Source organism: Uloborus diversus, chromosome 4 (genome assembly GCF_026930045.1).
Source record: "Uloborus diversus isolate 005 chromosome 4, Udiv.v.3.1, whole genome shotgun sequence".
Classification (NCBI taxonomy): domain Eukaryota; kingdom Metazoa; phylum Arthropoda; class Arachnida; order Araneae; family Uloboridae; genus Uloborus; species Uloborus diversus.
The window spans coordinates 82,779,117-82,796,323 of NC_072734.1; the positions used below are offsets into that span (position 1 = coordinate 82,779,117).

The following is a 17,207-nucleotide window of genomic DNA, read 5'->3' on the forward strand; positions in this document are numbered from 1 at the left end:
TTTAAAAATTCATCTTGCAATTCGCATTTGAAGGGTTCGTCCGTACAACAACGAAAATAAATAATTAACATAGATAACTGTACTGATGTATTTTTTATTTCGTGTTTGCCAAATTCAGTTTTTCTTTAATCCTCCATCCTAAAAATTAATTTTGAGTAAGAATGACCAAAAAATGAATTATGATCATATGTGCCCATAACTAATATATTATAGTTACTTCTGATTGACTAATTATGAGCGCATTAGCTTAAAAGAATCTTAATATCTCAATTTATAGCAAAAATATAATAGACCTATACGATAGAAAAAAGTCTAAGGAAAGAGTACGTACCAATAAAACTTTTCTTTTAGTATAACATACTTAGATTATTTTCTCGTTTATTGACTACGATGAAATAAAATTTAAGGATTGTATTCATGATGAGTCATCGTAAAAGTAATAACATATATAAATAAAACGAATAACTGGGAGACGTGTCTGAACCTGTTAGTAATTGCACCACTAAGACGTGCGTAGTGGGAGGATTTTCAGAGTTTAACCTCTCCCATTTAAAAAAATTAATAAATGAAAACGAACTTTTGATTTTGACCCAATTCGCAGCTAATCAAAATTATACGATGATGAAACAACGGTTGAATTTCTCTGGCAGAACGAAATGCATGGAATTTGTTGTTTGAAATAGCAGAAAGATGTTGCTAGAAATTTCCTATCAATATTACTTTTATTCGTAGTGTAGAGTTAAATACTTAATTAAGTGTTAGTTCATTGATTGAAATTTAAGTCAGATGTGATGAAAATAGCACTTATGCACTCCCCCCTTTCCCACTGTATTAAAAAAGTTGAATGTCGCTTTACTTTAAAAAAAAGTGTAGAAAAAATTAACATTCTCCTCTTTAAACTGAGATGAGTTATTTCACATGACTCGTAAGGTTTTTTTTAAATCAATATATTTTAAAACTTTTTAACAATGTGATGAAGAGTGGACATTTTTTAACCCTTTTCCCTTTGAAAAATCGCTGCAGCGTCTTACCTTTTCGGAATCCGTGTAGACGCCGACGGCATTGGGTATGAATTTTGCTATTTTCTCTTTCGTAACTTTCACAACATCAGACACATTTATTAATATCTGAAAATATAAGAATACACAAAATTTTGAAGAACTGTGCAATTTCATCATAAGAAAAAATGAGACATTCTTATTTCCTTTTTGGAAATCATGACAATCTTTCAAGATAAACATTCAATGCACATTTATACATTTTAAAAAAATTGTGACGGAAGCCGTCCAATTTTTGGAGTTAACAGAACATACTTAATTGCTTGGAATCGAATTTGTTGCTCACCAAGAAAGTCTGAAGTGAAAATGAAGACTGAAATTTGATCCTCGTGGTTTTCTTCTTCAAATGTGTTGGTTATGAGAATTGTTCCCATAGAAACGTTCCCGATTTTATGTCTCAGCTTTGATTGGTAAATGTTGCAAACATGTCCATAAAAATTACAAAAAAATTGGTTCGGATGAAAAACTGTTTTATTTATTTAATTAGTTTTTTGTTGAAATGAAGTCTAAAAATAATAAAGCGTTAGAACTATATAAATAAAACAGGTATGTATGCATGTTTCTTATGAAAATCCAGTTTCCGTCGGATCTCGACCAAATTTGGCAAGGAAGTACTTAAGCATCCGAGAACGAACGGGGAAGGGGGGGGGGGCGGTCGAATGCCGAAAAAATACGGAACCGATCGAATTTCAATTTTAGGGCCCGAAAATGGTATTAAATGTATCTTTCTGCCCGAAATAATTATCCGATTGCATTGATTTAAGTCTCATTCAAAAGCCCACGAAAAATACTCCTGAAGTAGATTTACTTCCTTCGAATTTTAATAAAAGAAACTATCAATGCTGTAAAATCACCAAAAGAAAAGTTATAAGCATTTTTAAGTATTGGAACATCAATATTAAATCGGAAATTTATCGTCTGCCTCGAGCTCAGCTTTAATGAGATTGAATAAAATCATTGAGAAGAAAAATTGCCCCTATTTTTTTTCTCGACTGTAAAAAAAAGTTCTTGTTTTTGCTTTGAGGTAAAAATTTTACATTTTGATTATTTTTTGGCCACATATTTTTTTTGTACTGCCAATAGAAGGTAATTAAGGTTTTTAGTTATATTATTGGAGGGTTGCGTTTACTTTTTTCGGGACTTTTCGATTTGCCGTTAACGTTATTTACGAATTACATACATTTTTTTTCAATTATCACGAAATTTCTTGCTGGCACTTTCACTATTTGCGACTGAATTTATGTTCTCAACTTATCTGTCGACAAAAACTAAATATCACCACAAGCTTAGTGCTGAACCCGATCTGAAAATACAACTTTCATCCTTAAAGCCTGACATTAAGGTTGTAGTTGTCATAGTAAAAATTTGGCATCACTCTTATCATTAAAACTAAAACTTTAAAAATTTGTTTAAAATCAGTTTTAGTTGCTTATAGAAATTTGTGTTAATTTTGAAATGCTTTTTAAAAGTAGAAAAATATTTTTAAAAAAGCGCTTTTTTTGAAAATAAACCATTTCTAGAATGCTGCATGCAAGCTGTACTATTGAGGAAAAAACAGGGGTTCCACGGAAAAAATTCGACATTCAAAAAGGCACCACTTATCAAATTAAGAAACGTTGGTCTGCCCTTTTAGAGAGTCATGCAGTTTGTATTATTAAAAATAGAAATTATTACTCTTGCACAAGTTTACTTCTTTCGCCTACTGCTAACTGAAGTAACGGCATGCAGAATCATAGGTCCATCCCTTTGCATGGTTGGGTAAAAACAAAGAGTTTTTAGTACAGACGCGTCAGTATAATAAAATTTTTATTATTTGCTATTTTGATGTGTGTCTCGATCCCCTCCATTGCCTATTTAAGGGCAATATCTCACCAATAAATGATTAATGGGACATGGACCATGGAGAACTAATACGATAAAGTTACAGAGCCTTTCTACCTTCTCATAATGCTCCATTTTGTTTCTTGAATTAGGCAAATATATTTCAATATTGGAGTAATCTTTTAGAACATAAAATTCGAATAAAGTACAAGAAGCAAGGTGAGCAGTGATTTTGAGCAGTGGTTATTTTTGAACGGTTAAAAATAGAGAACATCAGATTTCAGATGGGAGAGAAGACATTTTATCTCTTGGACGTACGTTACGTTTTAATACGTTAGGTTTAATACGTTAGCGAGAAAATTAGATCTTATTCCAGCATATGATCAAAAAGTAAGCATTTTTAGCATGTTATTCAAATTATTTATTTATTTACTTATTTTTGGTGCTGTTAATTGGTGAAACTTTTGAGTAAAAAGAAAAATTAACCTAGACTTGAGCTGTGCGCCATTGTTAGTTGAACTCATAAAATTCAAAAATTTTTAGCATTTTAAAGAAAATAAACCGTTGAGAATTCCTTCCACCATTCAATTATGACTAGGAGCTTAACCTTACTGCAAATCAAAACACCTTTTCCACATTCTCATGACATCTATTTTTTTTTCTTTTTGATTTGATTAGCGAAATTGAATATTTTCAACTGTTGGAGCAATCTTCGAAAAATATGAATAAAGAAAAAATAAAAACATTCAGGTTGTGACTTTTCCTGAATACCTTTCCCTGAATTGAGAGCAGGCTAAAACAATGGCTGTTAAACAGGGGTAGATTAGCTTCATGAAATACAATGACTACTCTGAGACGTCAAATGGGATATGAATTAAAAGACGTCTCAGGAACGTCAATCTATAACGTGACATGAAATGAATGACATCTCAAGGACGTCAATCTAAACAGGTACATGAAATGATGACGTCCTGAACACGCCAAAGCCTTCAATGGATGAAAAAAAAAATTAATGACACCTCCCAAGTGTCACTATGTTAAGGGGATAAAGATATTCTAGTTGTTATTTATGGGATTTTACTAGCATGTTAATGGGTTAAATACACTTATTGTTAACACGTTTTTTTTTTTTTTTGAACAATCAAGATTGATTTTTGATTCACTTTGCCATGGATTAATGCTTCTTTACCATTTTGCTTTGCAATTAGTACATATCGAGCCACGATCTAATGCTTATGTGACGATTTTTTTTTTTAAATTTATTTACGTAAGATAAATTCGTTCACTTAATAGATTTCGTTCAGTTACTAATAATTACATTAGTACTACAATTAATAATACTAATTATTATTGCGATTATATTACAATTATAAATCTTTTTGAATCTTATTGTTGATATTTCAAAATGTTTTGTTTCCCTCACTCAAAGATTCCTTGCTCAATCTTGATTTCAAAAAAAAAAAAAAAAAAAAATGTGGTTGGAATAGAAAGAAACGAACCCAAGTTTTTTTCATCTTTTTACCACTTTCAAAACATTGTTATGAACAATAATTGAGACAGATCAGCTTCACTCGTAATTTACGATTAAATTATTCAAATTTACTACGGATGATTTTTTTTTAAATCTATTTTCTTTCACAAACCACTCAGTTGCACCTTAGAAGAGTCAGTTCTTTTTCAGTTCTTCGTTGCCCAAAATGTTATAAAACAATGCCTAGAAAATTGAAAATGGCTTTGCTTGCCAAACCTCAATTTAGATTTCACTGGAAATCTTCCAGTTTCATTTATGATTTATTGACCTTGAGTTTTCTGACGATAAGCAATAAAATGTACAGAAGTTTCAAAATCAAAGATAAAAATAAATTTAATGTTATACACAAAACGGTGGCGTTAGGATACCAGAGGTTAGGGTGAATCTTGTAGGCATGAAATCGATATTAAACACGAGGATGAGTTTCATGTACACTAACTGGTCTCTTGGATACAAGCTTCTGAAATTGGTGTATTGATTTTCTAATACACAGAGGCTAAAGAAGCATGTAAAGAAGCAATTATAGTGTCAAACACGTTAATGATTTCGCATCAGTTTGTTAAAGACGTCTAATAGAAAGTTTGCTATTTATGGGTTACGTTTGGTATTGATTTTGGTTTGCGTGGCAAATAAAAATAGAAATTTATAGGAAAACAATTAGAATGTTTTGAGACGTACGAAAACCAGTAAAAAAATCAGTAGGTTTTTAAGTACATTTTTAGAAATTTGAAAAGAGTAATTGAAGACTTCGGTTCAAGACAGCTCCACTTTTTGCCGAAGGGGACGGGGTTTCACCGAGACATAATCATTAACTAAACATTGATAACGTTATACTATTTTATTGTAACGTCCTTGAAATTGGTTTCACAAAGTGAGGATAGAATATAAAGATAAAATCTTTAAAAACAATAGTTTTTAAAATGTTTTTTTATTTATTGCACAGAGATTTTCAATTATGAAAGAAAAGAATCCAAGAGACGAGGATAAAAAAGTTCAAGAGTATCATAAATTTTGATTAAAATTTTTATACGATTCCGCTTGCATGTAACTGCGATAAAGATTAAAATTGAAACTTGGTGTTCCATAGGGATAATAGGATCAAATTTAACTCCTAGAATAGACAGGGCAAAAATTTCATTATCAGTTTCTCTCATTATAGTTTTGCTTTTTCCTTACTCAGAACAACCTTTCCTCTTAATTTTTGATTTTATTCCTGTAGTTTATCCTCACTTTCTCGCATCTGCAAGGGTTGAAATTCAAAAATGTTTTTCGTTTTTTGAAAAAGCTAAATTGAGTACTTGGGACTCGGTCAAAGTTTGACCAGAGCAGTTGTAAAATCTAAATATTTACAAGTCTCACCATTTACAAGTATCAGACTTAGTATTTTTAAAAAAATTTGCTAAAATATAAGTTAATCGTTTTTAATACTCCTTGACTTATAAAATACGACCATGTTATATATGTAAACATTAAAAAAAACTCCACTTGTAAAATTAAGCAGTGTGAAATTTAGCTATGCAGATTTCCTACCAAACTAGAAATAACCGTCCCTACCAAAAACTAGAATCAGATTTTTAAGGGTAACAAAAGGTAATCTATTTTTTATACATAAACTATAAAATAATTTCTGCTATCAGAAATTATTTGTGATTGAGTGAACATCACAATGAGTTAGAATGGTTAGACGCTTTCATGCAGTGGCAAGGAGGAATTATGAAGAACATCTTTTCAAATATCAGTTGGTTATAAAGTTCACGTTAAACAATTGAGACAAAAAAAAAAAAAAAAACCTTCCTTTGTGCGAGCGCCCTACAATACAACAACATTTTAAGGTGTACTTGAGCCCCCTCATTATAACCACAGTTTGTGCCCTTGGCAGGTGTAAAAGTAAACATAAGCAGAAAAAGTCGGCTTATTCTTCATCCGCACCCACAATAGTCTCATTTGTGTATTGGCGCACTTCCAAAGAACTTTAATGTTTAGGAATTATAGCTGTATATCTTAGCTTTTTTCCACCCACAAGAATCCACCATCAGAGACAGCCGTGTCCAGCCTATCTTTTCGGTAGACATAGCCCTGAATGCAGCAGGGCCGTATACAAAAGGGGAGGGTGTCTTGGGGTTCAAACCCCCCCCCCCCCGAAAAGTTCGGTTTGACATTTAAATATTTGTTTACATTAAAACATTTCCAAATAAAATTGTTCCAAAACTCAAATGTCTTTCATATGTATATTAATTGCATAAAACGCTTTCATAATAGATAACCCGACAACTTCAACATTAGCACTAATAGTCCCACATGAAAGTTTTTTAACCCTCCCCGAAATTATTTTCTGTTTACGGCCCTGAAACGCAGCTATAAAACTTAAGAAAAAATATCTTTAGAACCTCCACTTCTACATTAGATGTCATCGCCATTCCGTTTCCGGCAGTTTATTGAACGACTCAAAATCAAAAAAACAATATTTTATTCATAATTTTCAATACTTAATTCCATAAAACTCAAATGCGTCTTCCAACGTAAAAGTGCTCTTTGTTGATACATAAATATGAAATATTTTTCGCACGCAAATGCTCTTCAGAAAGAAGCGTTAATAACTTGTGAATTTACCTGCGTGTATAATATCATTAGCGGAAATCCAATTCAGTTATTCCGTGTTGTGCAAGTGTTTCGTATTTAAATGCAAAATGAATTATGGATTTGAAAGTAGCATCTTTTAAAATGTGGCTCTGGCTTTAGAATTTTGCTATTTGATTATGCTTTGCACAAAGCTGCTAGCTTTATTTTATGTTTTTCTATTTTTAAACTTACTTCATAATTTGGAACACTTGTTTTTAGACAATTGAAGCGTAGAAAAGTGGTAAACATATTTATTATGACGATTTTTTAAAATTAACATTTTCAATTATTTAATTTTTTATTCATATTTATTTTGTTAGATAAACTTATTCGGAAATGATGAAATCGAAATGGTCGAAAGTAATTGTTTTGTTTTACGTGCATTTTATGCTTCAGCAACATCAACGGCGCCAGAAGATGTTCATTTCGATGAAGAACATCAACTGAAAAGCTGCTTCTCCGAAAGAGTACCCCTTTGCATATTCAACAGGAAAAAATCAGGAAAACTCTAGGGCTGGGAATTCAATGAAAGTTAGATATCAATACACCTTAGCCCCTTCTGTTTTCTACTGTGGTTGCCATACTAAGTAAATTTTAATTGACATCAGAAACACAAAAACTGGGTAGTTATAACAATACTACGCAAGTGGTGAGTTTACATACAAAAGATATGTAATCGATTTTTGGAATGGCTACAATATACAGTTATTGGTAGCATTCCGTTGTTACCCTAAAAATAACAACTATTCTGCCGTGTGCATCAGGTAAAAGGCAGTTACTACACATTTTTAATTTTATTTTTATTTAGTTATTTATTTTTTACACTTTTGTCATCTGTTGTACGTTAGTTTAACTATGCAAGCTTTCTTATTCGGTTTCCGCTGGAAAAAAAAGCGAATAAAATTTTTAATTCAAACAGTTCGCTTTTGTCGTTAGTGTTAAATCCAAAAACGTTTCTTCAAATATCTCAAAAACTCATTTCTGCAGATACTGCCTTTTAGCTTTCTACTGTAATATAAGAGTTAGCAAATGGCTTTAAAAAAAATTAAAGGCAGAAGTTAAATTTTAACTGAAAATTTCGTTTTAAAGAAAGAGAATATGTTGTTTGGACAAAAAAGGTTTTTATAGGCTGTCCTCCTAAAAGCATTCAAAGCCTCAACGCCAGTTCGTGAACACCTTTCCCTGACTTTTTTTGAAACCAGATCTCGTTTTCTTTCCTTTTGTATTGCCTTGTATTTAGGAGGACTGAAATGGCAATGAAGTTGTCCTGGTATATATTAAAACTCGGATCATTTCACCAACTACCTTAGGATGATAAGCAAAAATTGAAACAAAAATGAGTTGAAATAACATTGACTTGGGACTTACCTTAGTTTTATGTCCGAATATGTTTGAGTAGAAAGCGAAGTAGTTTTGAGTGATGAACAGATGCCCTTGTAGAAGGATGTCAGACACAAGTGCACATGAAAAGTCTGAAAAAATATACTCAATATCACTTTCCTTTTCCCTAATAGAATGGAACATAACACTTTAAAAAGTTTGTTTCTGTAAAGGATAAAATAATCATAATTATTTCGGTTATTTTAAGAACATTTTGTTAATTAGATTTAAAAGTTTTTTCGGAACGTTGTTTTAACGTTTTGAAAGTAGTGCTTATAGCTATCTTTTGCGACAGCCGTCGATATATCGAAATGTGAATACTACAACTGGGTAAATACAAATTTGGCAAAAGATGGGTAGTTGCGAAGAAAGTTCCATTAGGTTAGGTCCACAACATACTACAATTAGGTAGCTGTTGTAGACAATTCACAGGTGCTACTTAGAATTTTCAGAACTATTTAAGTTGATCATCAGAAAAAAAAAGAAAAACTAGTCTATAACTAAGCAAGTTCACATGTATAGAGTTGTTCCAGACAGCAGGGTTGTAAGATTGGAGCTACAACTAGGCAAGTCAACATGCCTAGTGTTAGCGCAGTCCTGTAATAAGTCTTCACTTTCCGACCTCACGATCCATAGTTTGAGGATCACGACACATGGCTTAGCTATGTCAGAAACCACTTGGTCTATATTTTATTCAACCTTTTTAACCCTTTATATTTCCTGTATAGGTATGAGATTTACTTGGTGTCTTTGAATAAATTACTACTGTGTCCGTTTATAAAAGCGATTTTGAATGCTTCCAGAAAAAACATATTAGAGTGAAAGGGGAAAATATTTTCAATAGAGAACATAGGCGGATTTAGGACTGAGTTCCTGGGGAGGGGGGGCAGGATTTTTTTTCTTTGAGCCACATTTTTACTGCTCCCCACTCCCATACTTTTGTCTGTTTCCTGTGATGCATAAGTCCATGCTTTACTTTTTTGTGTGTCGTTTTCATAGAGGGAGCTGGTATCAAGAGAGTGATGCAGGGCTCCTTTTTAAGTGGGAAATAGAGTATCTCCAATTTTAGGGGGCCGGGGGGTTCTTCCCCGGAGGAAATTTTGTAAAACGAATATAAAATTCTGCATTTTGAAAGGTTAATTGGATAGACATGGAAATTGATAACTAGATTAAGCAGTTGTACAGTATTGTTCAAACTTTGTAAGAAACAGCCATTTTAAGTTTGAAAGAAAAAATAAACTATAGATTTCTCATTACAACAACCTTTTTTTAATTATAAGCAGTGCAGAAAACGAAAAGGAATAGAGGTAGTGTATCATTTATTTCCCCTGGCTTATCAGAATAACAATATGCAGTAGAAGTGATTGGAGCCCACTTTGTTTAGGATTTTCAAAGACTTATCTAACTATTTTCAAGGACTCTAGAATAAATAAAATTATTTAACGCACTTCATTTGTACTTTCCAGTCTCAGATATTTTAGCACTTGATTGTAAATTTTCACAAACCTGTTCTAACTTTGTAAGAAATAGCTATTTTAAATTTAAAAGAAAAAAGAAACCATCGATTTCTCATGACAACTTTTCTTCAGTTGCAAATGGGTCAGAAAACGAAAAGAAATAGAAGTAGTGTGTATTTTATTCCGTGCTAAACAGATAGACAATATGCAGAAGAAGTAAGATAAAAGCAATTAATACAAAATAATTTCCAAAATACTGCAATCTGGATTGAATAAATAATAAGATATGAAATATGTGAGTCACAAAAATTTATTTCAAATAATATGTTACAAACCTGAGAACTATGTTTTTTACATTTTTAATACAGGATCTGGCAAGGAACTTAATTTGACACATTTTGGGATACCTCCCCCTCTACCATTTGTTAGAAATTTTAAAATTTAAGGTTTGTAGCCACACGTTTCCAAATATTTTAGGTTTTCAAGCACTTAAAAATGAAATTAGTTTTTTCATGCAATTTCCATTTTTTAAGGAACGAATCGTGAATATTTTTTGGGAGTTAGGGACCCACTTCAAAGCAGGGGCCCTAAGCAATAGCTTGTTTATCTTATAGGAAAATTTGGCCCTGTTTGTAATTCACTCTTACCTGCAGATTTTTTCTTGATTTTTTGTAATTTTTACGAAAATTCGTCAGTTTTTACAGTTAAAGGATTTTTACGATTTTACCAATCTTTGTTAGGTTTTTATAGACTTGTATAAAATTTCAGCAAATTTTTCCAAAACGTTTGATGACTCAATTATTTAGATTTTAACAATGACAAGGATTGACTCACTTAGATGATTATGACTTACCTTACTTTTGAAGCAGTATTTATTAGGTAAATAAAATCGTACCCTCCCTCTAAGTAAAAAGATTCATAATACTCAGATAACTGAAATTTATTCAGTTTGCGATAGTATTTATTTTCTCTCTCTCTCTCTTAAAAAAAAAAGTTCTAATTTGTTAAAATAATCGTCAATTATAAAGTGTTGCAGCTTAATGCCTCGCTCGTTTAGCCTAAATTTTCATTCATTTACTTGCCCAAATGGTTTTCAGTCCAAAATAGTAAATTTAGACACATTTTCAGCACCCCAGTGACAGCTGTACTCTTTGTATTTAATGTTTTTTTTTTCCTTTTTTTTCTCCTATCAGAAAAGGACATTCACTTTTCTCTTCATTTTCATTTAACTATTCAAAAAAGAAAAAGCCATGATTTTTTTTTGTTTTAAGACTTTGGAAGATGTGTTGTTAATATATAAAGTCCTACTTAAACTGGGGGGCATTGCTCCCTACGCCCCCCCCCTATAAATCCACCCATACCCTTCTGAACTATTCAAAAACGAAAAAATAATTTTTTTTTAAATTTTTTTGGAAGATGTGTTGTTACTACATAAAGTCTTCCCAAAACTGGGGGGCATCGCCCCCCTCTGCCCCCCCCCCCATAAATCCGCCCATGATAGAGAATTAAGAAGGCATAACAAGAATAGTTCTCAATGCATATATACAGGGATAACTTTTAAGTATTATTAACTCCAAGCATTAAATAACAGCATCTCCATCGAAAACGGAATGCTATGTAGGCTAATGTAGGTCGCTGCTTTGTATAGTAGGCAACAGCACATTTCACCTTCTACACCCTCTAACACTGCTGAGTCCGAAACGCCATTTCATGTTGAGCAAACGTTCAGCAGACGTAACTGTCTCTCTTTATTCTCCCTCCACGTAAGAATTGCAAAGTATTTTTGCTTCTTTCAGGCCAGAAGGGACTAGTACGAAGGAAATTAACCAGCAAAATGAGCCCACGACTGTACTACAGTCGGATCTCTATGTAAGGTTACCCCTCGCGGGACTTCACGAAACTGACCTTATAAGCAAGGTGACCTTATAACCGATTCATATATATTTATGACATGTGTGTATGGAATAAACATGTATATACATTAATTCTTTTTAAATTTTAAAACGTTCAAAAAGAAGGCTTTATACTAGTTTAATAGATTTGAACCAATTCAAACTTTTGGAATCAATAAGAAATTTTAAAATGATTTTTTGGAAACTTTCATGTAGAGTAAAGCTGCTTACAAATATGCCCAAGCAATGAACTGATGTGCAGCTTACCTAACTTAAAACTATCATTAATACTGAACTAATCGGGAGGGGGGGGGGCACGACAGTGCCGCCGCCAAGTCGAGCGCGAAGCAAACACTGCCGTACCATCCTTTACTGGAACCATTTCGCCGCATTTTCAGGCCCCTATTTGAGAACCTTCTGATGAGACCAGAACGCAGAAATTTTCGTCATCCAGTGAGCTTTAATCACATACTTAAAGAATCTGAAATTTCGAGTCTGTAGGTCATTTTAGTTCCGAAGTTAAGTGAAAGCAAAGTTTCGCATTTATGACACTCACTCACTCACGATCATCAAAATAGAACTAGTACTTCCCATAAACTCAGAGAGGTGAAATTTGGTACAGAGTTAGGGTTTAATGGCCACATAAAGGGAAAACTATAAAAACTAGGATAATCGAAGATCTGGCTATTAGACCAAACTATTAAGAGATCGACATACCGCTTTTTACAAAAAATATTCAACTTGGTTGGCCGCTTCATTTGATGTCAAAAATCGAAAGTCTGAAGTATCTAATGAAGAACCCTCAGCTGGTCTCAGCTGTATTAGAGATATAGTAATGCCCCCTTCTACTATTGGTACAGAAAAAAACCGACTGTCATTGCAAAAGTCCAGCTTAGTGGGACACATCTTCTAATTTAATTTAGCCTAACTTTAATCTACTCGAATATTACACAAATTAAATGTTTCTACAAAAAGAAGTGAAATCCCACCAAAAAACATTCTGTAAAAAACTAGCCAAGTCTCGATGGAGCTGTTTGTTTATCTCTAAAAAGTAATGAAATCTAGACAAAGTTATAACAAGTCGAAGGTTCCTTACTGCGATTTTCTTTATTGTTATAGTTAATGTTGTGTGACTTGGCCGTTAAAGGGTACACAAGGGAACAAAACCAGGTGCTCCCATGACACGATTGCACCAATCTGTCGCCAGAACCGCTACCATTGACGATGGAAAATTGCCACTTGGAAAACGTGTAAGCAAAATTGACCTGTACCCACTAACGTATAAACGAATGTTTAACGGCCAAGTCACACAACATTGACTTTAACAATAAAGAAAATCGCAGTAAGGAACCTTCGACTTGTCATAATTTTGTCTTGATTTCATTACTTTTTAGAGGATAAACAAACAGCTCCATCGAGACTTGGCTAGTTTTTTACAGAATGTTTTTGGTGGGATAGGTTTTTTCTTTAATTTAAACACAATGGTTTTCTAATTGTTTTCCGAAAATTTGAAGCTTCGTCTTCTCATGACTGGTAAAAATGTGCAATATGTGCACTCTGAGTGCCCTCGTTATTGCTTCATATTTTAGTGTCGCTGTCGTAAGACTCCCCATTCTACTGCATTCGGTGCACTACATGCTACGTTAATAGGAACACGACTTTTCACTTTTTAATGATCGTATATTGCGGAAAATTCTTGGAAGTGAATCTATTAAGCACTGAAATCATTTAAAGAAATTAGACAGAAGTGACCTTATAAGCGATTGATGTACTGACTTGACCATTTATTTGATAAAACATAACATAGAATTCCTATTCAATGAGCCGGGACTTTAGAAAAGTGACCTTATAAGCATGCGGGGTGACCTTCTATCAAGGTTTGACTATATGTATAGTTCCACGACTGATGTTGTTATTCCTGAACAGGTGAAAGTTTATACAGGCCCGTCATTTCAAAGTTTTTTCGGGGGGGGGGGGGACAAAGCGAATATATTCAATGCATTTTATAGGAAAAAAGCATCGAAATACATGATTACATTTTGCTTTTAAAATCCAGGGGGTCATTTGACTTCCTTCTTCCTAGATTTTAAAAACAATGATTGCCCAAATGACGGGCCTGGTTCGAAAATAGTCAAACTGATGAGCAAGATGAAAGCAGTCAAAAAAAAAAAAGAACCCTGTCTGTACTAACGACTTTGTTCAACAGTTGACCAAACGGTTAAGATAAATTGAAGGTAGGTTCACCATCAATGAATGAGTGATGAACAAAGTGGCTTGCGGGGCAACGCTTCCAAACTGAGCAGAAGCTCAAAGAAACCGACACAACTCACTTCAAATCATTGGCGGCAACGATATAATGTGCATGATGGAGGACGCAATACAAGTCAGTCGCCACAGAATACTTTGTTCCACGAGTTGAACAAGTGATCAAGGAAAATCAAAAGGAAGTGACTAATAAACGACTTCCAAAATAACTGGGAGCTCACAAAAAAAGTCTCAATTTGCTTCAAATCATTGGCGTAGACTATCACCAAGCTTGTTCACAGATATGACAAATTCCCTAATCGCCAAGGTGATTACGTTGAGAGAAGTGTACATTACTACTGGTTATAAAATTATTTTTATATTCAACCGTCTTTCCTACCTTTATAACCTATCAAATGTTGGGAAAAAACAGATCTGGTAAATTTATTAATTTACACTTCAAAGCAGATGAATATTGACAAGATGTTCGACGGGAAAAAATAGCTCAAAACAGAATAAATAAAACATTACTGAAGTCATTAAGACTGAAAAAGGATGACCTGAAATGTATGCAATCACAAGTTCCTTGAACGGCAGACGAGGAAAATATTTAAAAGAAGCTAGTTGCGCATGCAAAGTCGATGGAAACAGGAAAAACGTTTCTGGTAAAATCCTCTCAAACGAGCTGTGTCTGACCTGTAGCCAAAATAAAAGTTATATTGAGCTGCTTTTTTTAATGTAACACGCAATTCATGAGCTGACGCTCAGTTTAGTTTGTCAATACTTTTTCATTATTCGTCGCATTGAAACAACACATTTAAAGCATGGCATTTCAAAATAAATTTAAATTATGTCAGATCAATTAAAGCTTATGGGAAAAATTGCCAATGCAGGGTCCTCAAAGGAGGGGCGATCGCCTCCATCATCCGTCCCTTGTATCCGTCCCTCCCTCAATAGAAGTTATTGGTTTGTGATAAATCCCTACTAATGACATGGGCAATATCAAGCGGTTTGAATAGTACAAGTACGTAGATTGAACATATTGAGTAGCAATAATAGGCTAAGATTATCCACGCATACTCACAGTTGAGGAGTTTCTCATCCTGCGGCACTTCCGGGAACCTATGCCTGAATCGTCTGTCCTGCAGACGTAGTAGGCGGGATCGATGTTGTAGAGAAGTGCTGCTGGACGAAGTTAGAGAGACACTGGGCATACTCACACATCGTTTCGCCTCCAGACACCTGCAAAAAGAAATTGATGCTTGAGCAATTTAACATTTTTATATTTTCGAGTTTTATCAAGCAAATAATTTTCACGAAGCAGGAGCATCAATGCTACTTAAGAACTGAACTATACATGTCGTCCCCTTTTCGATTAACATCAAATTTTCGCTGATTTCGTATCACTTAAGCAGCGGTTCTCTACTTGTGGGGCACACCTGGAGGGCGTAAATCATTTCAAGGGGATGGGTGAGGTTATATCAAATAAAATAAAAAATAAAACAATCATTCATTCAATTTTGTGGTCACAACATTAAATAAATAAAATTTTGTGAAAGTGACTAATAGGGCACGCTAACCTCACCTTGATCCGAAATGACTTCAAAAAAATCTATTTATTTCTTTGCTTCTTGAATTTCATATGTTCTAGCAATAATATGTTCAAAATCAAATTTTGTGTATTAGTGGTAAACTGAAACTTTTACTTTTTAACTAACTTTAGCTATCCAAATCAGTTCCATTTTCCTGTTGTATAAACCACGTACGGAGAGAAGGGCGTGACCACATGTCAGTGTTCAAAGAGGAGGGGGGGGGGGAGACAGAGCTTGAAAAGTTCAGAACCCCTGACTTGGAGGATGCCTGAAAATGCGATTCGCATTTGCTTGTTCTGCAAATTAGGAGGGAATTTGTACTTAAATAAACGAGCCTATTCTCCATATGCATTATATTAACTTAGTTTTAAATTTTTTCAAATACTCCTTTATTACTTTCTTCTATATCTAATATATAGAAGAAAGTATTGGATTCGTGCAAATTTTCGAATTTCGAAGGATTCGAACGTTTTGAGGTGTGCTGAGTCCATTTCGACTATTTTTGGAAAATGTCTGCCTGTCTGTGTGTGTGTGTGTGTGTGTCACGTCTGTGTGTGACCAGTTTTTTGTGGCCGCTCTACAGCAAAAACTACCGCACGAAATCGAACGAAATTTGGTTCACATATGTGCCCCTATGTGAACTTGTGCCCATTGATTTTTGGCGCGAATTCATCCAAGGGGGGTGGAGCAACGGGACGTTTTTTGAGTTACGCGTGATTGCTATTCCTCAGGAAGTAACTGGCGGAATCAAACAAAATTTGGTCCATATGTTGCCAGCAACAGGAACAGGTGCTGATTCAATTTTGGTTTCAATAACTCAAACGGGGGTTGAGCTATAGAACGTTTTTTGTCGTCAATTGTGACTGCTGTATCTCAAAAAATAATGAACGGAATGAAAGAAAAATTTATCGGCAAGTAGCCCTTAGTGGGTATAAAAGCTGATTTTATTTTGGTGTCAACAGCTAAAAAGGGGGGTAGCGTAATCGCCCGTTCTTTTTTTCCATTGTGAGTGCCCTATCTTAAGAAGTAATGCTACGTTCTGGTTGAAATTTTGAATATATGTGAATCCATATGTAAACAGGCTTTGGTTCAATTTTGGCGCCAATCGCGCCAAGAGGTGCTGATTTATTTTTATTATCATTATTTTTTTAGCGAATAAAAATAGCTTTATTAATGCAACAATAAGAAAGATAAATCGTAATAGATTGTCGTCTTCGTATTTCTCGTGATTTTAATTGTATGGAAATGATCGGAAATATTATCTCAATGATTTAAAATTTTTAACTGTTGCCATCTTATGTTTGTTAACAAATAAAATATTTGTAATTAATTCAAGCAAGGCTTTTAAAATAACTTTCAATTTTCGCTCTTTGCTTTGCTTTTGCAATAATTCAGACATTGAGATGGTCGTCAAGTTTTTGCATGTGTAATTTCGTTTTTGTTGGGAATATTACTTCCTCGTCAAGCATGGGGAGGGATCAGAAAAAAAAAAGAAAAATATAGAAGAAAGTTTCGTGATGGCCACAACATACTAGTTTCATTTGAAATAACTACCCGATAACAATATACATCTGTTTTATGTCGAAAGGGCAATATTAATTATTACGTTAAAT

At 33.7% G+C, this 17,207-nt stretch overlaps 1 protein-coding gene across 3 annotated transcripts in view; it reads right to left on the reverse strand.

Annotated features, from left to right (window-relative positions):
- The window catches only part of LOC129219709 (GRAM domain-containing protein 2B-like), a 138,235-nt gene that overhangs the window by 34,240 nt on the left and 86,788 nt on the right, over nucleotides 1-17,207 (reverse strand). For all 3 annotated transcript variants that reach the window (XM_054853994.1, XM_054853995.1, XM_054853996.1), the window contains exons 2-4: nucleotides 15,087-15,244; nucleotides 8,398-8,501; nucleotides 1,032-1,127 (exon numbers count right to left, since the gene is read on the reverse strand). In XM_054853994.1, coding sequence (XP_054709969.1) covers nucleotides 1,032-1,127; nucleotides 8,398-8,501; nucleotides 15,087-15,244 — 358 coding nt within the window. The remainder of the gene's footprint in view (nucleotides 1-1,031; nucleotides 1,128-8,397; nucleotides 8,502-15,086; nucleotides 15,245-17,207) is intronic.